General features: G+C 37.2%; 5 protein-coding genes across 6 annotated transcripts in view; all 5 read right to left on the reverse strand.

Annotated features, from left to right (window-relative positions):
* LOC146133404 (uncharacterized) overlaps positions 1 to 27,270 on the reverse strand; it is a 280,938-nt gene that overhangs the window by 158,658 nt on the left and 95,010 nt on the right. The gene's annotated exons all lie outside the window — the stretch shown is intronic.
* Positions 3,496 to 7,651, reverse strand: LOC146133412 (protein unc-50 homolog). 2 transcript variants are annotated; one of them, XM_083396738.1, is made up of 8 exons: positions 7,498 to 7,651; positions 6,412 to 6,528; positions 6,198 to 6,223; positions 5,833 to 5,898; positions 5,548 to 5,668; positions 5,093 to 5,232; positions 4,810 to 4,911; positions 3,496 to 4,106 (listed from the first exon to the last, which is right to left on the reverse strand). In XM_083396738.1, the coding sequence occupies exons 1-8, from the start codon at positions 7,626 to 7,628 to the stop codon at positions 3,973 to 3,975; spliced, it is 837 nt and encodes a 278-aa protein (XP_083252864.1). In that variant the 5' UTR covers positions 7,629 to 7,651; the 3' UTR covers positions 3,496 to 3,972. The 2 variants fall into 2 exon arrangements, with proteins under 2 accessions (XP_083252864.1, XP_083252863.1); XM_083396737.1 differs by having other exon boundaries at positions 7,495 to 7,651.
* LOC146133413 (angio-associated migratory cell protein-like) lies at positions 8,419 to 14,897 on the reverse strand. Its single transcript, XM_083397734.1, has 11 exons — positions 14,792 to 14,897; positions 14,448 to 14,570; positions 13,936 to 14,055; positions 13,370 to 13,509; positions 12,901 to 13,002; positions 12,496 to 12,625; positions 11,860 to 11,975; positions 11,447 to 11,520; positions 11,038 to 11,128; positions 10,037 to 10,191; positions 8,419 to 8,506 (listed from the first exon to the last, which is right to left on the reverse strand). Exons 1-11 carry the CDS (start codon positions 14,820 to 14,822, stop codon positions 8,419 to 8,421), a joined length of 1,170 nt encoding a protein of 389 aa, XP_083253860.1. The 5' UTR covers positions 14,823 to 14,897.
* On the reverse strand, positions 15,607 to 16,309 carry LOC146133414 (mpv17-like protein 2). The gene has a single exon (XM_083396445.1). It carries the CDS (start codon positions 16,196 to 16,198, stop codon positions 15,620 to 15,622), a length of 579 nt encoding a protein of 192 aa, XP_083252571.1. The 5' UTR covers positions 16,199 to 16,309; the 3' UTR covers positions 15,607 to 15,619.
* LOC146133415 (cholesterol 7-desaturase nvd 2-like) lies at positions 17,017 to 27,117 on the reverse strand. Its single transcript, XM_083396444.1, has 9 exons — positions 25,464 to 27,117; positions 24,203 to 24,397; positions 23,690 to 23,790; positions 21,090 to 21,281; positions 20,315 to 20,487; positions 19,754 to 19,876; positions 18,922 to 19,050; positions 18,269 to 18,442; positions 17,017 to 17,584 (listed from the first exon to the last, which is right to left on the reverse strand). Exons 1-9 carry the CDS (start codon positions 25,589 to 25,591, stop codon positions 17,399 to 17,401), a joined length of 1,401 nt encoding a protein of 466 aa, XP_083252570.1. The 5' UTR covers positions 25,592 to 27,117; the 3' UTR covers positions 17,017 to 17,398.

The raw sequence follows: 27,270 nt of genomic DNA on the forward strand, positions 1-27,270 counted from the left end.
ATGTTGATGGGCAGGGTAGCAACCGAAAGGTCGTACTGTAATTTACTTCTATGCTACAAAGAACACTAAAAGAAGCATAGCTTCAGACTAAACTGACCTTTTTAGCAGGGAGTCGAACCGTTTGACTTTTCAGGTTCGGTTCGGGTTCAAGGATTTTTTTCGGAATCCGGTTCAGTTCCGGTTTCGGTTCGGAGGAATTTAAAAGTTCCGGTTCAGCTCCGGTTCAACCATCGTTATTTCAAAACCGGTTCATAAAGTTCCGGTTCAGATAAAATATAATTTGCGTTAAATCTCAAAATGTGGGTCGATAAATGTAGAGAATAATCTTTGAATTGTAAGTCATTTAATCTAAGTTACGTGACTGATTAAAAAAACAGCAACTCAATAATTAAAAGATCTAAAAAATAAAAAATAAACGATTTTTTCATTCAATATTCATATTTTTTTCATAAAATTTCGAGCATGGCGTAACTTGACTCTGTAAAATAGAAGTTATGACGTCATGCATGAGCGAACCGCTTTTATTTACAGATTCGGGTTCGATTAAGGTTCAGGTACTTTTAAATTATTCGGTTCAGTTCCGGTTCGGCTCCTTAAAATCTTATAAAAACCGGTTCAGGTTCGGTTACGGTTCGCAAAAAAATAACCTAAAACCGATTCATAAAGTTCCGGTTCGACTCCCTGCTTTTTAGTCGATTTTTACTCGGGACAAAATGGACAAAAATATTAATTGCGAAATAGACAAAAAATAAATAATTGGTTTGTTGCGTGGAAATGTCGGATTAAGGATTTTTGTTTAAGTGACACATTTTTTAAAGATATTGTCACACGTGGCGTCACAACGTGAAGTCATAATTCAAGTAATGGTACGTATGGCGCCTTATAGCCTAAAAATATTTTATTAAAGTAGGATAGAAAAACCAAAATGCGTAAGTAGCATTGCATTAATGTATAAGTTAAATGATTGTGAATAGGATGTACAATACGTAAACTGCCTTATTTTACTCTTATGCTACACCAACTTATTAGTATTAAAACAAATATCAATCGATCGTTTATACGGGACATTTTGTTAAAATTTCTGATTGTCTAACCTTCTGCAAAACTGATCTAAACATAAAATTATAAAATATTAAGTAATTTTATTTCAGTATGAAAAACGCCTTACTGAGAGGCCAATGGAAAAACAGTAAAGTTATAACAGACTACCTTGGGTCCGTTTTGCCCCAAAACTATGTATCGCATAAACCCCTAATTTCCTTAAAATCTCTAACATTAAAAAGTACGACTGTTTGGAATTAATAAACAGGTCCTTGTCTACAAATTATTTAGCAAAACAGTAACTCCGCTTTTACTTGAACTTTAGTAGCCAACACATAATTTTACTGTCTTATCCTTATATCAAAATCTCACGAACACATTTCCTTCCCTCCCTAGTTTGTGCAAATCAAATCTGACTGATTTTGGGCCAAAAACGTGATTTAGACGTTAGTCACTGTTCACCTAACCAATATAACACTGGCAATTTTCGTTATCGAGAAAAGTGAGGGGTCCGTTTTGCCCTGCTTTCCCCTTCTTTAAATCATTTCCATTGTACTTTTCAGTTTGACTAGTTTTGCTTATTTGACCGAAGTAATGACATCATTTGGTATTTGCTTAAAATATAAAAAATGTCATCATGCGCAACATAATCATATAAGTGTTTGTTTATGCAATGAAAACATCACTAAGAAAAAAGATTCTGGAATAACACCAAGGCCCTTGGTCCAAGGGGCATTTTTGAATAAAAGGTGTCCAACCATAAAATATATCTTTACAATAGCTTCTTCTTGCCTTGACTAAATATATAGACCGCGTAAGACATATGCAAAACTCCTTTCTGTAATTTACCACGAATGTACTGTTCTGATTTTAGAAACTGAAACTTGTTAAACGAAAATTAATTAATAGGCATCTATCAGTCAGGGGAGTCATGGCCCCTAAACTGTATAGGTCCGTTTTAATGATAAAAATGCAAACTTTTTTGGCTTTTCGCGCGAATTCGATTAAAGTTTATGGTATGTCTTAGCACACAAGTTCTCAACCCGGGGAATTCCATATTAGAGGCGAAATCTGAGTTAAAGGGGGTATTTAATATTTATGAAAACATTCAGGGTTGACTGATTTTTTTTTATTATCAGTGTGTGTAAAACTATTTTGGCCAAATATATTTCAAAATCAATATATTTTTTTGAACAAGCACACCCGTGCGTTTTCAGGCACGTGTCGTTTCGTTCGACCTACCTTTTATGCCATCTTCAAGTCGGCTCTTTAGGTAGGGGCACAAAAACGCATTTTCCAGCCTTTCCAAGACTGAACTGTGTGGTATTATAGTTACTTCTATGACGTCTCGTTTAAATGTAACTGTGTGACGTCACGTATAAATGTAACTGGGTGAGGTACTTTCGTGACGTCATCTATGGAAAAACACAAACCGACGACACGGGCGTGTCTATAACACCAGCGTTGTATTTGTACGATAAATAAAACGAAGTGCATATAAATAAACTGTATAATTTTTTTACAAAACGATTTCGAATACAATCACCATCACGCAAGCAACCCTATAAGTTTTGCTGCAAATTCCCCTGTGTAGAGAAATTCCTTTGCGCTTTGAAAACATTCCAGTTTTTTCGAAAGAACAATTCAATTGACAAAAGTCGCGACATAAAGCGTGTTTGCATTACTACCTAAAAAAACACAAAGCGCATTTGTAAATATTAAACCTCGGTAACTTACCAAGGATGCTTTAATATCAAAGGACTACACGGTACAAAACGGGTGCTTTCAATCTTTTCGACAAATGACCATATGGTAAAATGGACAATATTGTATATCAGTGTAATACACTGTTTCTCAACCAGGGTCGCCCAAAAATTCGGTCGCAGCTTGATTTGGTTGGGTCTCCGACTGCAGTAATTTTTTATGGGTATATTTACTAAGATTGATTTTAAGCAAAATTTATCCAATATGTAGGAAAATTACTTAAGAAAAACGAAGACATGACTCATAATTACACATTTCGAGGTTGAAATATGCTAATGGCCAAGTTTAATTTGCTTATAAAAAGTTTAATGAAGAGAATTGGGTCGCTAAACGTTATCTGTTATACATACGCTTAGCACTTTGGTAGAAGCGAAATAAGGTTGAAAAACGCTCAAGTATAGTGTAACCATGATATCGACATTGAACAATTAAGAGTGTTGCAAAAAACGGTCATGAAACGGATACACGGATAACAATGTTGTTTATGTTATTTTATTATGTGGCGGTCCAGAATTTTTTTAGAGATTTAAAAAGTATGGGGTCTGTATAATGAGCTAAAAAGTACCCATTGCGACAATAAAGGCTGCGGCCACTACTAAGAAATGTATTTTGCTTACAGGGGTTCCTCAATTACAAAGCAAATACCAGGCAAGCAATAAAATGATCTGTATTATGTTGTTTTTAACCGTAGCAGCAAAAACATCTAAATCGTAGGTTAAACAATAGGTTGGTTTGGCTCGCCAGTTTTTGTTACCACTAGACTGCCAAAATTATAAATTTACAGGTTCTGAATCTGTGTTTAGTCGAATAAAAACAAGCAAAACAGGCGTATGCCACAGTATATGCAAGTTCTTGTCTATGTGAATTGTGAACTGGCGAACATCTTAGCAAAGGCAAATTATACGATTATACGAAAATATCGTAACGCAAGGCTTTCGGGATGTTATTATCAAATAGAAACGAATCTGAGCGAATTTTTAAATGCGATTCGTCAAAATACGTTAGAAAGGGTTTGCCGACGTAATAATTCGATTTCCAGGTATATTATTATAATTTATTGGCGAGAAAATCCCGTTTCGGTGTCGCACGGAAGAACTGGGTAGCCAATATTGCTGCGCGCATGCGTGTGTGTGTGTAAGCGGACGGAGCGGGGTCGGGATTCGACCATCACACGCGGAACTTGTAGAAGTAGAGCAGGCCTCGCGTGATGTTCCAGCGAAAGATTAGGGTTAAAAAGTAGACGATGCAGAGCAGCAGCAACGGAGAGAGAAGAGCAACTGACTTCTTCACGAATGGCAAAACTGCGTATTAAGAATTGAGTTAGTTGGGCATTGACAGCTAGGCTAGTAATTCGTAAAACTTTTCTTTGTCGTTACCCCTTATAGCAGTGGTTCTCAACCGGGGTGCCGCAGCACCCTGGGGTGCCCTTTCTAATCCTCGAAGGTGCCGCGGCATATTTGGGAATGTTAAGGACCTGATTTTTGCTTAACTCCTATAACTTTTTGTGCAAGGAAAGGTGGGAATAAATCTAATTATAGTTTCCTACGTTGTGTAGGGTTGATGTGTGTTGCTTCAGTTCCGCTAATTGTGACATTCTAGTAAATTATCTACGGAAAAATCTTATGCCGCAATCTATTTTTGTGAGAGGTGCCGCTAGCCATAAAAGGCTGAGAAACACTGCCTTATAGCTATACGGATTTGAAGCACAGCAATGAACTATAAGATTGACATCATCACTTGCATTTACTTTAAAAAAGTGAAACAAACGCAAAGACAGACAAGAGGTAATTTCAAACCCTTACTTCTTGGTGGGTAATTAATAATTCCCAAAAATTTAAATTCCACTGGTTTAGAGAAATGGTGGCTTCATCTTACTTTTTTTTCGTTTTTTTAGAAATATATCTCTTATGAAGAAAAGCATAAAGAGACAAAGGTCTGTTGAGTCACAACGAACCTCCTGTAAGTGTGCTATTAAAAATATTTTATTGGTTGTGTTTGACTTACCGCTGTATCCCAGAAATGTTATGTAGATGTAATATCCGATGGCCACCAACCAGAATGTGTTGCCAAGAAGCGTTGGAAAAAAGCCATCCTTGTCAATTAAACCTAAGATATAAGACAGGTCGCTTGTCTGACAAGTTAAAATAGCATGAATCCAACTACAATTGTAAAAAACAGTTGCGACATAGTTTTCAGAGGGACAAGTAAAAAATATATTTTAAGAAGAGAAAAAAATCATTATACAACGAGTTTTGCAAAGGGAAGCTTTGGGACCAAGGTTACTCACCATTTATGAAAACAAGCTGCAGGCAATGTAGGATCATAAGTACAGGAAAGAAGGCATTTAAGTGTACATCGAAGGAGTACGCCCATTCCACATCTTGTCCTACCCTTGACACCATCAGCATGTATCGGTTGCTGACAAACCTTAAAACAAGTTGGTAACATAAAATATGAAATATTGAAAAGGAACCTGTGTCTTTATTTTTAAATCCAAAACACTAATGACACAAAGCAGGTGTATTAAAACGTGGATGATTCAAATACACCTTCTAAAAAATTCACACATAGTACTCGAAAACAGGTCTGCAACTTTAGTGCTAACTCTAAACCTTAATATCATGCAGAGAGAGCCAGCCAAGATTAAGTGAAGACTGTCAGCAAAAAGCTTTTGTATCGTCTATATTTATAATTCTTCTTGTGACATTTAAACAATTAATTATTTAAAAGTATTTTTCTTACCACATGATTGTTGCAATAACGATGCCAACTGCGATGCAATCAATGAACACAACCCAGAGAAGGAGTTTAGTGATCTTTATAACATGGAGGCCCATCACAACGCCGAAACCAATGGAAGTAACTAAACAACACACAGAAACCATTTTTTAAACATAGAAACCTACATACATTGATACTTTGTTTAATTTTACAAAGTTTATTTTTAATTGCTACCTAACAGTGATACATAAATCCTAAAAAAATATATTTTAACTTACTTCTAGTTTATTATAAACGGTCACATACCACAAAAGCAAAGACTGAGTAAGACCAAGAATGCTGGATCATCTCTCGCAAACTGGTTCTTTGTTTCTAAAAAATCAAGCAGATTTCTTAACCAGAGAAATATAATAGAATAATACACTCACAATGACTTTGACCACAGTTCTGTTTTGTGCAACCATATACATACACAACTTTGTATGACCAAATGGTTAATATTTACAGTTGCTTTGAAACATTTTATATATGGCATACAAATTGTGCATTTTAGTTGATTTCACTTTAAATTAAGGTAACTTCAAGATATTATGAAAACCATTAGCTATGAACACATTAGTTTAACAGCCAGTCTGGCTAGAAATAAATTACTGTTTTGTAAGGAAACTCACGTTTTCTGTATTGGAAATTCCTGTACCTGTGAAAACAATTAAAACAACAAAATAAACAAGGTTATCCCAGCTAAATGTTTTAAAACAATGGCAAAGCTGAAAACAAAAATTAGTCCACAACCACAACTCACTAGTTTAAATGTCCACCAAGAACCAATTGAAATGTAACTTTATTTTTGTTGGTGTACACATGAAACAAAGAAAGGCTACTCACACTTTCTGAGGTGATACAAACAGGTGCATCATTTGCCAAAGTGCAAACTCAAAATCCATTTGTCGAAATTTGAGAAGACGACGAAGGTATTTTCTACTCTTGTCACTTGCGGAACTGCTGTATGTAAAAAGTTAAAACACACATAAGCACATTATACAACATTAGATACTTTTAGGTGTTCCTTTAATAATTAAAAGAGTCTGTTTTCATTGGCAAACGAAGTATCAAATTCAAATTCAGCACAACAATAAATCTGGACTCACATATACATACATGATGCATACAACACTATAAACTTGTAATTAAGCGATTGCATGCATTAAGTTAAAAAACACTGTAAATTTGGTGGCCTTGTTCATAAACCAGTCTGGAAAGCAGGGTAGATTGTGAAACGATTTCTCAGTTGCGCAGCCGACATAATCAAGTTGAAGGGGTTGACAAAAAAACGATTTTCAGGACTTTGAACGGCTTCAAAAATTTTAGGAAGTTAGCAAAATCGCAAAATCAGAAGACAATGGAACGCAATACGCAAAATTTCTGGCGACTTTCATTATAATATGTTCCTTTTTACTATTGGCTGCCTGGGATATTTGTTGATGTTGTCCATTGTCGGATTGACATATGGTGTGCGGTCAAATTGTTTTGAATCTGTTGGTGTGACGAAAATTGAAAAAGGTTGCTGAGTATACTGGTGTAGAATCCTACTACATTTTCGTCCAGGCGTATATATTGCTAACATTATTTTTGTCAGGGTGCGAGTTAGCGCTTGGGTTTCGGTGAGTCAAGTAGTATTTGTTATACTTATTTCTTCCTTGCAATTTCAATTCTGAAAACTCGTTTCAATACTGTAAAAAAGTGGTAGGATTGTAGTAGCACCAAAAAGTAATGCATCAACTTGCCATAATTTCCACAATGCTTACACTTACAAAGGCAAAAAACAAACTAAAAATAAACTCCAAACCAAAAACACCACGTAAACTTTACAATACCTTTCGTGATACCACCCGAGCCTGAATAAAACAGTTCCTAAAATTAGCTTATGTTGATAATTAATTGGAATAGGATTAACAATAAAAGATATACCACCATTTTGATTTTCCTGCGTGGTCACCGACGTTATAGGCGAAATCATTGCTTCTAGTACTCCGTGCAGAACGAGTTGAAGTCGCGTACGAGTACACTGAACTCGGAGGAGACGAGTATGAAACAGTCGACATCAGAAATGTCAAACTTTCGCAGCTTTGTTGAGCAATCTTTAATGGGAATAAATGTGCCTAATTTCTAAGAAACCCGTTAAAAAAACAAAACAGTAACAAAGATTATGATACTACGTAAACGTATTGCGCCTACGCAAAAAAATTGTTTCTAGCTTTCTTTGTTATTTAATGAAACGAAAATTCCCTTTCTAAGCAAACTTGTTTTTACTTCACCAAACCCAAACGCCAAGATTTAAAGAACTTTTGTTTCGAGCGATTGGTCAAGCGTGAAAAAGATTTAAACTAAAACTTAGTTATTTTCCAAATGTATTGCAAAAACTAGAAAACTGTTTTATGTTGTATTCGTAATAAACGCTAAAAGTGAATCAATATTTTGGAGAAAAATAGACAAATCTTATATTAGCGCCCTAGTTTCCATACGTAACATGATATACGTTTTAGAAAAAGACGTCATATCGTAATCAAATTTTCCGGGTCGGTTGGGTGCAATTTAACTAAAAACTGTCACAAGTTAAATTACCACAATGTTGACATTTTTTCCACAAATTTAACTAATAAAAGCTAAGAAATCCAACACTACGTTTAGCACTCTAGCCTAAAAATTTACTTATTGGGCTACGCAAAAGTGCCAGAATAGACCAGTAAACAAAACCAATTGTTTCTTCTTCCGCTGTTCACATGTATCTGTTTTCCTTAACTCAACTAAAATTAATTAGTAGATCATGGTAAATCAAGAAAAAAAATGCCTCAGCCTAAAATTAAGGAAAGTACACAAATTTGCGGTAAAATTTTATTGGTTGTCGCTTTCAATCAGATTAGAAAAGGAATACACGCGTACACTGCCGTCCATTGATGCCGTAGTAAGCCATTTGTCGTCTCTAAACAAAAGTAAACAGACATTAACTTAAGGTATACAAACAAGAAAGACCTTAGTTTTTCAGAAATTGAGTTCACAGTAGTAAAATTGGAAATTGACAATAAAGTACAATTTTGAAGAGTCTTGGTTAGAAAGACGATTGGTCCCCTCAAATAGGAAACCTTAAATTATAAGTAAAATGTTGTATTACAACACAATTATTACAGAAATGCTCTAGCCGCTTCCAATCAACAAAAAATTGTACCGTGACACCAAAATATCAGGACAGAGATTCAGTGGCTTATCCAGGGGAGGGGGGTTGGGGGTTCGGACCCCCGTCCCCCTTTTCGTAAGTGACAATACCTTTTTTGTTCGTTTTTCTCAGGGTTTAACTCACCGTCCGAAGCTGCGTGTTTTTTTAATGTAATTGGGTCACGCGTCTTAAGCTAATGCAAATCCAAAATCAAACGCAAAACGCCGTTTTTCGTTTCTTGTTTGGTCGACCATAAGGGATATTTGTTCTCTTTCGCCTTTCGTTATTCGTTCGGGTTGGCTTATCAGCAAGTGTGTGTTCGACAATTAATAACAACAAATCAAGCGGTCTCCGCGTTTTTCTCGTTGAAAACGTCGAGTTAGACGGTGCTGATGCTTCTCGCTGTTTGTTATCTGCGTTAATATCAGATGTTGGTGTAAGACTGGGGTCGGCAACCTAGAGTAATCCATCGGGTCGGCCGCCTCTCTGACAAACTATACACGAGGCCATTTTAAATACTTATTGACTATTTTAACTACGTAAGCGCGAAAATTTTTTTAATGATCTTTCTACGTCCGCTTTGTTTACGTTTTAATGCTGTATTTTGAAATAGATCTTCTTTACCGTTGCGCCGTGGAAGGCTGCCAATGTGGCGCGTACAAATTGAATTTTAAACCAAATAAACGCTTTTTTCGCGCTTTGCTCTAACTTTTCCCTGCCTCCTTTTACGTAATTAATCACAATTCTTAGTTAACATTTTGTGCGGCCCGCAAATATTTTTCTGAGTTTGGTTTTGGCGCGCGACTAGAAAAAAGTTGCCGACCCCTGGTGTGAGACGTGCTTGTATTTTAGCTGACTTGGCACACAGCTCGGCTCAGATGTTGCGCTAATCGAATAACTCCCGGGGAAAACGATCTTCGTTTAGTATTGCAGGTGACGAAAGACGTGCTTGTAATTTAGAGTTGTTCCGTACATGGATCTAGCAAAATCAATCAGATATATTTCACGGTTTTGTTTTCGGCAGGATTGTTAACAACGCACGTGTTCGCTTTGCGTCTAAAGGTTCGCTTTTGCTGGACGTTTATTGGCTGTTTCTGATGATTTTTTATTATTTATGACGTTATTGCAATCGCTATTTTATGACGTCATATCAGTCACTATTTTATGACGTCATTAACGTCAGACGGAAAATCAGGGAATTCCCCAGGTTAAAAACCCTACGTTGAAAATTCGGGACCCCCCCCTTTTGGGATTTCTGGATACGCCCCTGCAGAGATTAATCATTAATCAACCACCCACTTTGAAAGAGCAAGGTCGACAACTTGGTCCGTGTGTCCGACGCAGGTTCCCAGAAGGCTACCCGACCTCGCGTCCCAAATCCTGGAGATTCCGTCCAAGCAAGCGCTAACCAACTTGGTTTCGTCCGAGTTCCAACAAACCCTAACCACGCCGTCCTGAAAAAGTTAAACAAGCAAAAACATAAAAAACAATGGTGAATCTTATTGTCCAGCATATAGGGTAATAGAAACAAAAAATACGGGTTACTGAATAAAATAGCATTGAAAAGATTTCCGCCATCAAAACATTTTCTTGGTTAAAAAGTTTGTTCAGAGATATAACCAGGGTTGCCATGCCGTGCTTATTTCTTTGAGGTGTGCGGTTAGTTTGTCTTATTTTAGAATTTATTAGGCCGCACTATCGTTTTTGTTGAATGGTTTCTAATATCGATAATCAACTTTATAAAGTTCGACAAAAAATATTATACCTGGCCCGCAATCATAAATTATAACAGTTATCCGGCCCCGATGGTCAGACCTTACAATTATCTGGCCTTTCACGAAAGAAGTTTGGTGAACCCAGGCCGAGGGCGTCACGTCTTCTTTTAAAGTAGAAGTTTTGCCAAATAAATGTTTTTTTCGCACTACGAGTGCATTTGGTGCATTTGGCGAACACACAGATGTTTTTAGGAATATTTGTATTTGGATGCCCTCCAAAATACAATCCTGAATCTGGCCCGAGTTATCAGTATACCGTGCTTATTGTTTCGTAGTTGCGTGTTTATTTTTTGGTCATAGCAGATGGTAAACCTGAATATAACGTTTGACGTTTGTCCGTTCGCCAAAAATAGTTAATGTCATAACTTTAGTAACGGTCAGCACTGGGTATTATCAATTTCCAACAAAACTTTAAACCGCTGGAATTAATTTATGTCGAATAACAGGTTCGGGATAATTTCGTATTATGCAGCCCATTTGGTACAATTGATAGGCTGAGACAGAAACAAAAAATGGAGAACTCACAGGATGCTGAAACTTGTGTCGCGTTTGACTGGAGCGGACATCGAACAAATAAACCACGTTGTTTAATGAGGCGATGGCGAGCAACTGGAATCTGACATGAAAATGGTGGCGGTAAAAGTGCGCTTTAGAATGTAAAAGTAATCCTTTATGACATGAAAGCTTGAATTGCTACTTGTTTAAAGCCAAACAGTTTACCCAATAAAACAGAACGGCTTTTCAATACAAATAATTATGCACGTCAGAATGGTGCGTTGTGTACTCTCACAGGCCTCTTCTGAGGTAAAAAACCTTAAACAAATTGCGTTTTTTGTCCTTAAGGATCAAATTTGGTACATATTTAGGAAACTTATAATTACTTTAGGCACAGAGGTCGAAGCAAAGTAAAACGAAATCAGTTGGTCACAATTACCTTTGTGAAAACGCTACGTTTTCAACACTGTTGTCGCCTTCGTTTGCCTTGTCGCACTTGTGTGTAAATGACACCTGCGTGAAATCAAAACTGCTAAAAAAGACACAACTTTATAACATTATTTTTTCGATATACACATGGAGTCGGATATTTAGCGGAAAAATACCACCTTAACTAGTGGTAGTAAGATAGTATAGTTTGTTTTCCCTATTATTGGTTGTTTCATACAAAGCAGCAAGTCAGCTGTAGGCCTATATAGCTCAACCAAACAGCAAAATATTTGCCAACAAAGTTTTGCTGTAATTGTTGCAATTGCAATTTTAAACGATCGAAAACAAAGTTAGATTTAAAAAAAATAAATTAAAAAATAGCTAATAGGGTGTACGATAACACTGTCCCAAGCTGGTTGGTACCTTCCAAGTGGAGGGATTCAAAATCTTCGCAGTTCCGTCGATCGACCCGGTAAAAACAAACTGCCCGTTTTTGTCGCACTCCAGTTGATTGACAGGTCCCCTGTGTAGGTCTCGACCTGAAATTGAACAAAACACAGGTTATTTGATCACGATTTACACAGAAGCAGGATTTCAATGTTGGTGGGAACGCCATCGAACCGTGCGACTCGATATTCTAGCAAGCAGTTCGAATTGTTTTTATTTTAAAAAATGCAACCGTTTAAAAGTACAGGAAACGAATACTCGACAGACTCGTTTACGTTTCTGCTTACGAAATACTGTGCGACGTGTGTGTTTAGAGGTACAGCAACATTGAAATCAAGTTTTCTAAAACGATAATACAGGCAAATATAAAATGCATACAGGTACTCTGGGAGTCTGGATCATGATGTTATGCGTTCCGATAACACTGTATCCAGGTTTTGGATAAAACGGAGAACTTTTGACCAGATATGTGGCAGGTAGTCTTATTTAAAACTGCCACGTATGCTTTGCATGAAGATGTCATATGGACGTAGTACAATTACAGGGCTGTGTTGCAGCCACAGACACCCTCAACTTTACCAAATCACACACACTTTCTCTATTGCAAAACACCTTTGGTCAGGGCTTGCAGGCACTTTTCGGTTTTGAGGTTGTAAAGACGCAGGGACCCGTCGTTGTATCCCAACGCGGCCGTCTTTCCGTCAGCCAGGATCCTTCCGCAAGTACACGCGCACCCCGGGCTCTGCGCAAAACACGGATCGTTACCGAGTCCGCAAATTATGGATAACAGCTCAGATGGTTTTGTAGCCTTTGGCTGTTTTTCACCACTGAACCAGAGAAGAAAACTGCCATATGGGTACTGCACAAATGTTTCTGTACAGAATCTGAGACAGGATATTTCACTACACTTTTTGATGGCAAACTTTTTTCCAAAAAAACGGGCATCGCGGTAAAATTCTACACGTATGTGTTTATATTTTATTTCTAATAAAAGCCAGAAACGCCAAACAAACTTACCGAAAAAAACTTGCTCTCGCCTGAAGGAACTTTCCACAACCAGGCATTACCGTCCTGGGCTCCCGCCATCAATATCGTTGCAACTGGATGCCACTGCAACCACTACAGGAAAAATACCAAATAGAAGAGAAATGTCAGTATTTAGAGCAAAAAATGCACATAAGCAACAGAATAATGTTTGTCTCTTTTTGACTGAGCAAAATAATTGTAAACAACTTCAAGAGACACTATAAACAACCATAGAAGTTTTACAATCGTATGATTAAAAAAATATGCGATAATGTTTATCGCTGCTTTTATTTTCAACAAAGAATAAAACCAAAACCTCTACCACAAATCACCACAATCCCCCAGATGAGAACCCTGGAGTTTGATTATTTAACTCACATGCATAAAAAGACTAGCTTTTTAATATGTGCGGGTCAAATTAAAAGAAGGTACATGCCGCTGTGGCACATTATTAACGCACCTCCAGATCTGACGTTTCGAACTGGCAAACTTCTTGTTTTGATTCCATGTTCCAGACTTTTATCAGGCCGGACATGTCGCCAGTAGCAACATACGCAGAGTCAGCGCTAAATCCAGCACAAGTAACACTATCTTTGTGGCCTGCCAAAAAAACAATCAACTTGCTTACAAAAGTAATATAGTGAAAGTGTGAAACCATTTTTTCTGCTGCTATATTGCACTTGACAACAAACAACATAAAAAGTATGTTTTTCAAAAACAGACGGTTGCCCTTTAACAGAAAGATTACGCCGACGACAAGTTCTAAAATTTGACCAAGTTTAAGAAATGTACCACTTTAAACAAAAATCACACCTTGTTGATTAATTTTAAAGCAGTGTCGTTATCATGCTGTTTGCTTTAATATAACTAAAATACATTTTAGATTTTAAATGTATATATACAATTCTATTCCAAACTTTCTAGTATTACATGTAAAAAGAAATAGATCATGATGCTTAACCTTCTTCTTTTTTCAGTATCTTCTAACGAGAACACTAAATCACAATGGTGTTGCAGTGTTATTACCTGTACATTCAATCAAGATGTCACCAGTCTCGATGTCCCACACAAATCCGATGTCATCCTCACCTCCGCTCACAACATACTTTCCAAACTTTGGGTCGATGGACACAACAAATACTGGACCTATTAAAAAAAACAGATTAACACAACCTAACCAAATCAAGCTTTTCAAATATGGTATTATTTTAGAGTTAAGCCAAACCTCTTTGGTAAAAGGTTTTACCACAGAAAGACTTATGGTGAATGATGTATGTTAAGAGATTTAAAAAAATCATTAAATAGAAGTTTTATAAAGGCCAGCCAAATATGGTTGTCAGGGGACTGTTAGGCATGAATACGGTATTATTTTAGAGTTAAGCCAAAATTATTTGGGAAAAGGTTTTACCACAGATTGATGAATGATGTATGTTAAGAGATTTTAAAAAATCATTAAATAGGAGTTTTATAGAGGCCAGCCAAATATGGTTGTCAGGGGACTGTTAGGCATGGTTTGTTTGCCTATTTAGACCACTTACCTTCATGAATGGAAACAAGCATATGAGAGTTGTCGTAAAATTCTTCGCCACCTTCATCTTCCTCTTCACTATTTTCATTATTATCATCCAGGTCAACAGCATCAAGATTCGCTGACAAGTCACCTTAATTAAACACAATGGTTTTAAGTGGCCCATGACAATCAGAGTTTTAGGTACCGATTTATTTCAGTATATCAAATTAACATCTTGCAAAAACTTATATTGAGACTTTATTGTTTTAAAAAGTTTTACTCTTAGCAGAACAGTTAAGCACAAAATTTTACTAAAAGTTAACATTATTATGACATAATTGACTACAGCTTACTAACAATAGCTTAACTTACCCTCTTTGATTTCTATTTCCTCGGGATCCATTTTTATATTTTATACTTAAGCAACTGGTTATGGTTTGTAAAAAAACAGCAAATCTGAAATATGTTCTAATAAAGCGTAAAAAATAATTGCGCAAAGCCTTTCTGTGTTCTAAACACACAGGTAAATAATAATGTGTCTTAAAACATGACTGGACATGATATTTTGATTTTCTTGTGCATCTGACAACTTGTATCGCACCATATACACATGAAATATCTCATTAAAAACATGTAAAGTGGCGGTACTTTATGATGTATGAGGCAAGTAAAAGCAAGGTCAACATAAAGAGGTATCAAATAATGAAGTACTTGGGTACAAAGTTTGATGATCAATAAAACTTCAAAGGTGAAAATAGACATTTCCAAAATATTACAATATTGTCATTCTGAAGGAAAATGTTAAACCTTTTTAAAATATAACAATAACATCCCCCAATAGGTAAATCAAATAAATACTTACTTAGAAAGTAATGGTGCTGAATTAAATGTCAAATAAAAATGACTATATCAAACTAAAATATTTAAAGAATGTTTTCTAAACCAGTGAAAGTAACCCACAATGTCAATACATAACTTAATATAAATAAAGTGGCGAATAATGCATAAATTAAAAAAACACAAATTTTATAGACAGCAATGGGAGACAATAAATAATATAACATAATTGTTATACATTACCGTGTTTCACAGGAAAAATCTGCTAACTTGTTAGTTTATATTAGTAACACTGCTTCAGTACCTGATTAAAGGTCTTAGATTGGTCACCGAAAATCAATAGGAAATTTCTAAACAGGCATATTATTTTTTTATAAACTCTAACAAACCTTTTACACTGTAGCTGTTATTCAGGATATGCGAAATTAATGTACCCATTAAAACTTCATTACATTTCAGTCCAATAATCCTATAATGCGCCGGAAGCAGTACGAAGTTCGCCGACTGTAAAACCGGCCAGAAAACTAAATCGGCCCCTAAAAGAAGTGGAACCTTGTTCTTAAACTCCTCTTGAAATTCCTTGTAAGACAGCGATTTTAAGAAGCTCAAAAAGCCGAGATAACCAAAGTAGAAAATCGGTGCCACCGCAACGTCCCAAAACACTTTCTTGAAAATCATTCTTCCAGCCCTGCCGGGAAATCTCGAGTCCAAAAATTTGTACCAAAAATGCACGACCGGTCCAAAACCGAACGCCACAGTCGTCATGTTTTTGCTCCTTTCGAAATTCCAGCTCTTTTCCGGAGACCTTGTTTCCACAAATTGGGCAACGCTGTCGGCAATGCCGCCCATCGTACCGGCCGTTATTGTGTTGGTTACCACCGCATATCGTCCAGTGTAAAATGATCGAAACGTTTTTGTGAAGCGATTAAATCGTCCTGTCATACTTAAGAGCGGTAAAACCTCTTGGATTTATACCCTACCCGGTTCAACTTAACTTTCCTTCTTGTAAGCCTTGAACAGTGGCACACAGGCTATTATTTTTTGTTTTAAAAACAGTACACCTTGCTTGAAAATTGCACAACACAACAATCATGTGGAACAAAAAAATCCCCAGAATGTCGACTCATGGCACACCTGGATGCGCTTGAGTGATCTTAATAGAAATCTCTACCATCCTACCTAAATCTGTTTTACTTTTTTTGCTAGAAGTCTGTCGTACATTTACAAGTGTTGCAATGACTTAAGTCAATGACTTAAGTGCACTAAAGTAACTGCCTTTAAATGACTTGACTTAACTCAAGTCTTTTGGGCAAATGACTTAGGTTGAAATGAAGTGTTTTCTGTGAGTCTTTTTTTTATAAAATTGAGCTATTAATTCAAATGGTTGCACGTAAAACAATTTGCTTCCTATATGTTACGTTTTTTCTTATTTTTTAGTTCAGTTATTTCTCCTAATCGTATGAGTTTAAAAGTTCCAATAGTTTATCGTTTTATTTTTATGACAAGGACGTGACTTGAAGTTGACTTGCTCTAATTATGACTTGACTGGGACTTGACTTGCACAACTGATGACTTGGACTGGGACTTGACTTGCACAACTGATGACTTGGACTGGGACTTGACTTGTTATTTATTCAAAAAGACTTGACTGGGAATTAAGTCATTTCAAAATGACTTGTTTATAACACTGACATTTACGTTACACAATGCTGTATTGAGTTTTTATTTTATTTTCAAATAAATAATAAAAAACGCGGCAGAACAAACAGTTTAAAATATACATTCATTTCTGTAAAGGCCAATATTTTGAAATTAAATTGCCATAAGTTTTGTTTTATAAACAAAAAGGATAAGCAAAACAGCGTCTACATTCTTCTCTTAAATGCTCTTGAATTACAATGCAAATAAATTTGGCTTTCTGTGTTTATTGCAATAGCACACCTATCTTGCGTTTAAACATCATTAATTTATGCCACAGTTCAACTATAATACACAATTCAGCCGAAAAGAATGTATAGTTATCATACCGAATCCCAAGCATCTTATGGACAAATATATTGTCGCTCCGAACAATTTCGAGCGGAGGCGAGCAGCACTAAAAAAACGAAAAACGCCGGCGTAAAAATGCGAACGACGGATAAATCACCAATCGTCCAAGTCGGGCCTGGCTGGAAGAATCAGCTTGCCCTGCTTGTTTAATCTCGGGCTATTCTCTGAGTAGAACTGCTGATACCACCTTCTGTGCTTGGCGAGGGTGGATTCCTCTTTCAGCAAGACTGGATTGCGCAGGTACGTCTTGTTGTTCCACATCAGGATGTCGCGCTCAATCTGCGGTGAACCCAAAATCGTTTTTAGGTACCGGTACCGTATTATAGGCCACATCAATATATTTCATAGTCAGATGTAAAAATATTGTACCATCAGTTTGTTATAGGACTAATATTGAGATTTTCTAAATGACTATACTCAAGTCAATTGGGCCGGACTCTCGCAAAATTATACCCGGAAAAAAACTTAAGTGTTGGGTTTTTCTAACTTTATAATATTCTCAAGACTTAATTTATTTATACATTACTTTTGTCAAATAGCCCCGTCTATTTGACTTGTTAGCAGTGGTCCTTAACCTTTTTAGTATTGTTGCCCCTTTAGAACAACTTACGTGATACCTCTTAAAAGTATAGATTTATTCTGCAATCAACTAATAAATAAATAGCACAATTTAATGTAAATTACAACGTAGGCTACGTTGTTGAAAAGGCTGGACACCATTTTGTGCTTAAACAAGTTGAAAGGCTGGACACCATTTTGTGCTTAAACGACAATGATAGCATCCTTCGTTATTTAAAAAAAATGCTGAATTACCCTTATAGTGGTAATTACCTACATGTAAAAAATACCGAGTTCTTGTTGAGTAAACTAGTGGTAGTAGCGAAAGTTAGAGTAAAAAAAGAAAGAAGAAATTTCAGCCACAAAATGGCGCCCATTGAATCTTTCCTCTAGCGATAAACACACCTGTGTGGTTTCAAGAAGAAAAAACGTTTTCGCGATAAACGTAGGGACCCAGGGAGAAATGTAAAAGGAATGGCCGAGTTTTTGCTGCAGTGGTTCCAACGAGGTGATGTTCTGAACCATTAAGCCGTTAAAAAATGGCGTCTTGACGTGAATATGGACAGCACCCGGACCGATCTGTTAAAAAATGTCGATTACAAATGTTCGAGTCAATCGCTACGCTTCTATATGTCAAAATGACAAGTTACACATTGTTCTATTCTAAAAACAAAAGAGCCTAATGGAATTTAATTAAACACTTAATGGCGAAGCATTGCACTTCAATCGAATAAAGATAAACAACACATATTTTTCTAGGACTATATAAATTTTACTCACACAAATAATATTTTAAATACGTTTAATACACTCAGGTAGAATGCATAAAGCATTAATGAAGATTAATCAAAGTATATATTTCTGTTCCATCAGTCATACTCATTTTATTGTAAAAATTATTTTAATAGTTTGATTATTTAAACTGATTCAAGGCAGGTTAAGAACAAGCACTGCTCTGTACGTTGAGTTACACAGGAATATCTACAAATGTTATCAACAACTCCTTGAAGAGGCTTTAATTTTAAGCAACAGCACTTTTTTCGTGAACCAAGACGCACCTGAGTGATGGAAAACAAAAGTCTGACGACGTGGAGCTTTACTCCGAAGAGCTGAAGAAAGATGTCGTCCTGAATGCTCATGGAAGAGAGATGCTTCTCTCCTGGATTGCTGGAGGGACTCCAGGCCGCCTGTGTGATGCAACAATTGAGTTGACGAGTTACAGTCGACACTAACACCATAAAATCTTTGGTAGGTTTGATTCGTATTAATTTTGATCGAATTATTGTAGGCAAAGAATGTTATGTATTGCACTAAATTTAAGCTATCCCAATAGATTGAGTGCTATAAAAAAGGATTTCGTAATTTTTAACCTTTATAACTCATTAGACTAAAATCACTTGCGAAAAAGGCAGCCGGCTCCCTTTCTAAAAGTTTGGAACTCTTTGCTATTTAAAAAAAGTCGTATTTTTCGGTTGAAGTAATGATTAGTCGTAGTCTCCGGTGAGCATTTAGTGGGGGGAAGTTTGTTTAAAATTGCGTTCAAAAAGCATCATTGCGTTATATTACTATACCGGAAGCCATAACAAAAATAGTCTTTATTTTAGTATATCTGAAGCCAGACTAACAAAATCAGTGGATCGAGAGGAAAGCGAGGTAGGCTAGAAAAACAACTGGCCCTGCGGCATTATACCAACTGAACTACACAGACTCAGAGTGGAGCACGTCTAAAAGCTATCATGGCAACATTGCTTGTTAAATCCTGTTAGACAAACAACTTTATATTGAACACGTATAAGTACGTTTCTTTCTTTGCGTTATATATTAGGTTTTATTTATCTCATGTTACTCGACGAGCGTGAAAACCGTTTTGCAAATTCAACATAAACCGACCTTGATGTCGTGCTTGAGAAGGTTGTTGACGACTGAGTGGTTGGTTTGTTCCACATCGCTTCCTATCACCGGTTTATGGAGGTGATCCAGGTGAGCAATGTCCGCGGCGTTCTCCGGGATGTCCTGGCCAAGTTAAACGAGAGGTTAGAAACTAATCGGAGGACAGAAAGCAATAACTGAATTAAAGTTTTTAGGCAAGATGTCTAATTGGGCCGCAGCTTATGGTGTTTTTTCAAGTTGCGACCCACTCAACCGAAAAAAAAACACACGAAGAACAGTGAACATTTATTCCATACTAAAGCATTGTGGCTTATAATTAAACAATGAAAGTGCCCATAGGTCATAGTATGCAAAAATCGGATGTTTTTGTGATTCTTGACTAACTGCAATAAAAATAAAGAAAAGTATTCGCCGTTCACAACACAAAAATCATTTTCGCCTTTCACTGATATGCGCCATTTTTTACATATAGGATAGAATCCATTAAAATCTCGACAAAAAAATTTTCGATTTCCTCAAGGAAAAACAACGTATCGAAAACAATTTTTTTCAGTGACTTACCTGAATATGCGAGTTGATGATGTGGTCGGTACAGCCGACGTACTTCAAGTGGTTTAACGCGTTGGTTTCCAGCATTCGCCATTGCGGTTCCACCTTGTCGCAGTGATACCAAACGTAAACCACTCCGTTCGCCTCCGAGGTCGGCCATGTTTGAACCGACACAAAGTTGGGCACTGCAAACAAAAAAATTGTTTGAGAAAATAGAAGAAAAGCTCCAAACCAAGGCACACCAAACTGGGCAATGGCATTGAGAAAGGCGCTGAAATTGTCTTGACTTTATTTATAGGAGTTTGCAATAGTGCAAAATTTAAACAATTAAAAAAAAAACAAGTATAAGAGAGTGCAGATGCTTCTATGTTTTGACTTGATATAAAAGTTAAAATATTTTTACTGCCAAAAGCGGACGCACGAAATTAAACGTTTCTCACGCTTATTTTTGATGCGCTTGGATTTAAAAAAAAACACTTCCATATGAAATTGTAAAGGAAATATCGAAATTTCCATTACTATTACCCGTAAAAATACCTTATTGAAATTGGTGTCTTTGATAGTATTAGGGTATTTTACTTTTACCAATCTGTTTATATGTATTAGCTTAAAATAAAAATTTTGTAGGCCCCAATTTTATATCCTCTTTTTTATTTAAATGTCGTACTATCGTATGTCTGAATTTATGCATGGCTCTTAGAAGACCACTTGACAACAATCGCAAAACTTTGACAATCCAATACAATACTGCCAAAAGTAAATCACACATAAGTTTCCTTTTTCTCACCTTTCTTAGCGTAGGGAACGTCCACCAGTTTGCCATTCTCGCCGCTAAATTTCCACCCGTGAAACGGGCACTCCAGGCAATCTGAGTTGACCACCTTACCCCCGGCGGCCATGTTGGCCCCCAAATGGGGGCAGTAGGCATCCAGCACCCGCACCACCCCCCTGCTGTTCCGAAAAACCGCCAGATGCTCCCCTAAAAAGAATAAATGCATTTTACGATTGGTGCTGAAATCTGCAATAACCATGAAATCTTTGCTGTCAATGTATAACCTACCATGAACGATTTTTTTATAAAACTTTTTCTGTATTTTTTGTATCTAACTAGCGTTTTGACCATTTTATAAATTAGGAAATTGACACCATAGTATCAGCATAAAACGGAAGTATTGAAGTAAGGCGTATAACCGCTTTGTATATTTAGGAGTTAAAAATCATAGTGAAACGTGCTTATATGTTTAATGACGTAAACCTCTACGTTGGTGCGTTTGAAATTCCATGCAAATCTTGCGGGAAAGATAAGAAGAAATGCCCGCCGAGTCCCAGCGAAATCCCCGAACACAACAGTGGAGCAAAATACGGTTAACCATAAACGGTTTCACATTTCCGACGATCGCATAACATAAATAAGCCTATGTAACATTAGACCATAGCAACGATGGTACGACCGGACTGCCTGTGTACGGTACGGACAGTCACGCGTTTGTTTGCGAACCAAAAAAGGAGTGGCCAAGCTTTTGCTACCGCTCCCTGTAAACGTGGGGTTTTCACAGCCGAAGGTGTCGCGATGAACGCACATGACTTTCGCGGTTTCTTGCCAAACGCATAAGTTGTCTGTAGCCATCGCCTGAGATAAGATGAATTCCTGTCTTGCATACGGGTCAAAATTTAAGTTTTCGTCTTTACCGTGTGTATGTTTTTTACTGTCGCACGATTGCTCTTCTTGTGGCTCTTTTTTTTCGAAAACACACTTTCTGTCAAAGAAAACCAAAGAAATTTTATCAACACGGTTTTTAAATTATTCAAAAACTTTTCGCCATTCGAGTGCGTTTGTTTTTACAGCCGAAAGATTCCTCTTTTTGCGACTCTTTTTTATCGAAACCCTCACATTTTGTCAAAGAAAACCAAATCATTGTTATTAATACGGTTCTTAATTTGTTAAAAAAATCTTTTGGCCGTTCGAGCGCGTAGTTTTTAATGCCTCAAGACACCTTTTTGCAGCTTCAGCTTGTCGAAAAAACACTACAGGCTGACAGCTTTGCGGTAAGTTTGCTGTCGGGCCCCAAGGCACAACAAGTCGAATTCGCACGCTTTGAAATTTCCTCGCCAAATCACGAGTCGCAAACCGACGCCAGAAACGAAACAATGTCTAATGTGAAATGACATCATCTTTTGCATGTCGGTCATCGCTTATTGAGTGGGGAGCAATCTACAACGATAAGAGCATATGGCGAAACACGTCTGTGGTAACTTTTTTTATAACAAAGCGTTTAACCCAGATTGCTAATCTTAGTAATAAACAGCTCAAACATTTTGGGTACTGAACCCCTGGTTGGATGCAAATCGGTGTCTGATTGAATTTCCGACCAAGAGGTACATTTATTTTTCTTATAATTATACATTAGTGGTAGTCCCAACCGTATCTGAGACTCGCTTTACAGCAGAATGAGGTCTTGTGTCGACGACTGAGTTTACTATACAGATTCGGGCAGCGCCAGTAAACAGATATATGGTGCTTCAAAAAAACCGCACGTTAGCTATATTAATTCCAACCTGTAAAATCTTGTTATGGCGCTATACATTGAAGATTGGAATTTATTTATTTATGAGACCCAAAGGATTACTTTAAAGTAGGGAGTATAGAAACATAGGTATGTCAGAAATTTACGGTTTCTGTAAAGTGTTAAAGTAGCGTTGTAATCATTTCAAATATAAAGAGTTTGCAATATCTCAAACAAGCATGGCATTTTAATCGTGAAATACTTAACAGTACGTAACTTTGTTGCATCATTGTAAATAGTTCATGTAATCTTGCAAACGCTGCCTGTTCAAAACGCTACGAGTTTTTTGACGTCATCTTGGTTGCTTATCGCCCGGCAGGTAAACAAGGTCGCATCCGAGACACCGGCGCACCAGACAAAGTGTCCCCTTGCGTTGATAAGGGTGACATTTTGTGACGTCACAATTACGTATAATTGGTCAAATTATTGTTTGGGAAGGCTCCGAAGCGGCGTCAATAATTTATTTGTACAGGACAGCACATCGTATAGGGTTTGGATTGGAACAACACTGCACGTTATATAGGCCCGTGCTGGATAACACGTACGCATGCCATGTTGGGCTAATTTTCCAACATACCCCTAACTTACAATCGCCGAATAAATAAACGAGAATAAAATTAATAATAAATCAAAAATAAACTATTTTGTCGAGTCTGTTGAAATCAAAGCAGTTTATTAAAAAATATAATTTTTAGGCAGTTTGTTTTTGTTTTTTCTTAAATATAATAATGAATAGTTGTCCCCACTACATTTTTTTTATTATGTAGCGCACTGAACCATTAGTCGACTAAACCGACTAAAAAACAATTCTAATGGTACTCACCGAACGCGTAGACGCTCTTCACCTGACCTTTTGCCAACGAACGCGAGTCCAACAAGCGAAACCAGCCGTTCGGGAACACTGGAGGAATGTCGCCCACTTTTCTGCGATTGAAAACAGTTTAAAACCTTGACGCGTTTTGTATTGAATCATCGAGATTATGGACGAATTCTCCAAGTACAACCGTGTGTACATTACAATAAGAAAAGGGCGTCGGAACAGCAGTGTAATTCTTACTGATTAGGTTAGATAAATGAACTGTGTCCTTGATTCTAAGTTTTTCTGGAAATTATCGTGACCAAGTAAAATTAGAAATATAAAACGCTACTTGGCGCGACAATGTAAATTGATGTCCGAATCATCGAGTTATACCAGCACACAATCGCGCTCTCCGTGATGACTGGTCTCATCGCGACTTGTTTACCACCAATGAAAGTGGTCAGGGTCCGACAACAGAAAAACTAGCGCCAGTCATTTGGTTAGAAACGGCAATCGTAAACTTCCTCGCTGACTCACTTCCTTTGCTGAGTCCGACGAACGTAGGTTTCCCGCTTTTCGCCCCGATCGTGGTGAACGTAGCCGACCGAGCCAAGGTCACGGTAGAGGTCGAGCGGCGCGAACAGGAGGCGGTAGAGAACGCGGCCGAGCACGAGGGCGGCCAAGATCACGCAGAGGTGACATACGAGGCACAGGAAGACTGGTGGTGGCGTACTAGTAAATAAACAGTAACATTTATTACTACCCTAATTGTATGTTAATTTCGGAAGCATTAAAAACGACAAATGACTGTGAAACTTTTTTGTGTAATGAAAACATTTCGATTGTGTGGGCGTTCTTCGATGTGGGGGAATTTCCATTGCGACTTTTTCACTCGGGGTCGAAACTGCCCTGTTTATAAGTGTTGTTTAAAATGGGGGTGTTTTTACTAGTTTGAGGTGTTTTCCAAAGTTGATTTTCGCGCTCTCTACTATATTTTAAATTCGGGGATGCTATTTCGGTTTTTAGTGCCTATAGTGTTTCGACCTAAGAGGGGTTTCATCCAAGGCTCCGGTATCGGTTAAAAACAACCCGACTCCGACTACCGACCCCCAATCAACTAAACAGATTCACCTATCTATAAGCAACTGAAATAACATAGATGTACAGTTATCCCTTGATAGGGTTTTTAAAATAACGCATCCACCAGCAATAGTTTAATGGATTTATCGCTCACGAATTTGGTACTACGCATAGAACTCGGGAGAACTTGCGTAGTCTTTATTGACTTTCGAGAGTCCCTAGTCCCTAAGTTTCACTAAGCACCCACTACATGGTATATTTTACCGTTCAAACACTGCGACAATGCATTAATATAATTTTAGGGTTAATTTTAAAAATGGCGCCATTTTGCGCATTTTGTGAAAAAAATCAACTAAAACACTGCCCAGTAAGTTTAACTATTCATAACAGGCAAATTTATAAAAAATTTTAGAGAAAAACTGCCCAAATTTCAGGGTAGCGACTGTGCAACGAACAGGTTTTGGGGGTCACGAGTAAGTCAATATTCAAATCACATCAAGTGTTTACATCTATATAAAATATCAATATGCAAATTTCGAAATTAACGTGAAAACCATCGTCATGGTTGTATGTTGTGTAGCCTATATCAGACAATAAGGGTCGCCCAAAGTTTTAAAAAGGTAAAATCGGTAGCAGACAGAAAAGTTTGGAGAGTCCGATTTTAGATTATATGAGTTATACGTTACCACACAGTAAGGGGCCTTGAGTATAAACTTACCCCGAGGATAGGATACCGGCTTGCTGTAGCGGTGTACAGGAGTTACATTCTGTCGTCGAATCCAAACCGAAAAAGTACTGGCAGGTGCTTTCCATCGCCGTCGTAGAAGTTCGCGTCGCATTTGTCATTTTTTCGCTTGTTCTAGCGTTATGTTACTTCGGAAGTTCTTTCTTATTTTTGTATATGTTTACAGTCGTTTTTAGCTGAAACATATAATGTGAGCTTGGTGTTTTAAACATGGATGCCGAAAGCATAAATCCAGGGTGAAATCTCAAGCACAAATAACAGCGAATAAAAAAACAGTTTGTTTCATAACTTTTTAAAAAGACTTAACAATACAATAACTTGTCGGTCAGCTGCTAATAAAGACGAACGCAATATGAGGTTTACGTAGAAATTTCTTTCAAACGATTGCTGAATTGAGTAGCCTATTTTAATGCGCATTACGAGGGTAGTTTTGCTATTTCAATCAAGTCAGTCCCTAACCAGAGCGAAATATCCTCTCGCACAAGCGTTTGCTGTGCTGTACAAGGTTTAGTTAGTCTCGTGTATTTCCTTTAAATTTCGCGTGAGACGAGCAACTCACATTCCGTTGCAAGCATCTACGATTCGACTTACTCGCTACGAACGACATGGTTTTCTATTTCGTGCATGACATGCATCAGACTTCCCAACACCAATTATGCGATGAAATTACCATCCAGATTGCATAGCAAATACGCCCACGGCGGGTATGCGCTTTGCCTGCAAGTCCACGGGCAGCAATTTTGCCTGCAAACCCCGTTCGTGCAAGAGAAATAGAACTTTCCAATAAGCGATTAGACGGCGGGGGAAATACATCCGATGCAATTGTATCTCTTCAGATTTCCAACCGTCAACCAAAAGCATGTAACATTTAGTTGTCTCGTGTAGTTGCACAATATTACCATTTCTAATTGATATTATCCTTGCTTGTGGTGTGCTGCGTTGCAAAACTTTTTTGGACATTCATTGTCTACTCTATAAGAGTACGTATTATTAACAGAACGATGCCAACATTATCAGTTGCATATTTGCAGCCTTTCAAATTTAAAACTAATTTTCCATTCTTGCCTAAGCTATACGTTGTACCATTTTATGAAATCTTGACAAATTTGCTTTGAATCTACTTGTTGCCAATGGATATGTTAATTTCGGAAGCATTAAAAACGACAAATGACTGTAAAACTTTTTTGTGTAATGAAAACATTTCGATTGTGTGGGTGTTCTTCGATGTGGGGGAATTTCCATTGCGACTTTTTCACTCGGGGTCGAAACTGCCCTGTTTATAAGTGTTGTTTAAAATGGGGGTGTTTTTACTATTCAGCTGTCTGAATAGACTTCCTAACATTCACAGAACGATGCCTATTTTCAGTTGCATGCCCAAAGCCCTTCAAGTTTGTAATGTTATTACTCAGACTTGTTTGTGCTGCACATAGCCCAATTTAATAATATCCTAACAAACAGTTTATAAATGGCTGCCGTTCTGTGGCACTGTGCTGTTTCATTTCGGATACATATAATTCACAACACAAACGTGGTATTTAATCCTTGTTTTGTCGGTTTTAAATATTATACTCGAAGCCCTGTCATTTATTATGAAGCTCAATAAATAAGTCTACCGTCACAGTCATACCGATAAAGTGAGACGGTCTTCACTTACTTTTGATTCTATACACATCTTGACTAGCCAAGGACCGACTTTTGTTTCCGATTTATTTTTCTCATACAACTGATAACCAGCTTTGTATATGGCCGTATTTGTCTAATTCTAAATAGAGGAATCAGG

The sequence above is a fragment of the Ascidiella aspersa genome, chromosome 9 (assembly GCF_963924565.1).
Source record: "Ascidiella aspersa chromosome 9, kaAscAspe10.2, whole genome shotgun sequence".
Classification (NCBI taxonomy): domain Eukaryota; kingdom Metazoa; phylum Chordata; class Ascidiacea; order Phlebobranchia; family Ascidiidae; genus Ascidiella; species Ascidiella aspersa.

Bases quoted from the DNA above. Each gene is read 5' to 3' on its own strand.
- LOC146133412 (XM_083396737.1), bottom strand. From the start codon at position 7,628: ATGTCGACTGTTTCATACTCGTCTCCTCCGAGTTCAGTGTACTCGTAC. The intron at 4,912-5,092 runs GTGAGTAACCTT...CTTATATCTTAG, and splicing joins GCAGCTTGTTTTCATAAATG to GTTTAATTGACAAGGATGGC. The intron at 4,107-4,809 runs GTAAGTCAAACA...CTTAATACGCAG, and splicing joins AACATTTCTGGGATACAGCG to TTTTGCCATTCGTGAAGAAG.
- LOC146133413 (XM_083397734.1), bottom strand. From the start codon at position 14,822: ATGGATCCCGAGGAAATAGAAATCAAAGAGG. The intron at 13,510-13,935 runs GTAATAACACTG...TTTTTTTGGCAG, and splicing joins CATCTTGATTGAATGTACAG to GCCACAAAGATAGTGTTACT. The intron at 11,129-11,446 runs GTAATTGTGACC...TTTTCATGTCAG, and splicing joins AACGTAGCGTTTTCACAAAG to ATTCCAGTTGCTCGCCATCG.
- LOC146133414 (XM_083396445.1), bottom strand. From the start codon at position 16,198: ATGACAGGACGATTTAATCGCTTCACAAAAACGTTTCGATCATTTTAC.
- LOC146133415 (XM_083396444.1), bottom strand. From the start codon at position 25,591: ATGACAAATGCGACGCGAACTTCTACGACGGCGATGGAAAGCACCTGC. The intron at 23,791-24,202 runs GTGAGTCAGCGA...TTTCAATCGCAG, and splicing joins CGTCGGACTCAGCAAAGGAA to AAAAGTGGGCGACATTCCTC. The intron at 19,877-20,314 runs GTAAGTCACTGA...TAACTTGGCCAG, and splicing joins TCATCAACTCGCATATTCAG to GACATCCCGGAGAACGCCGC.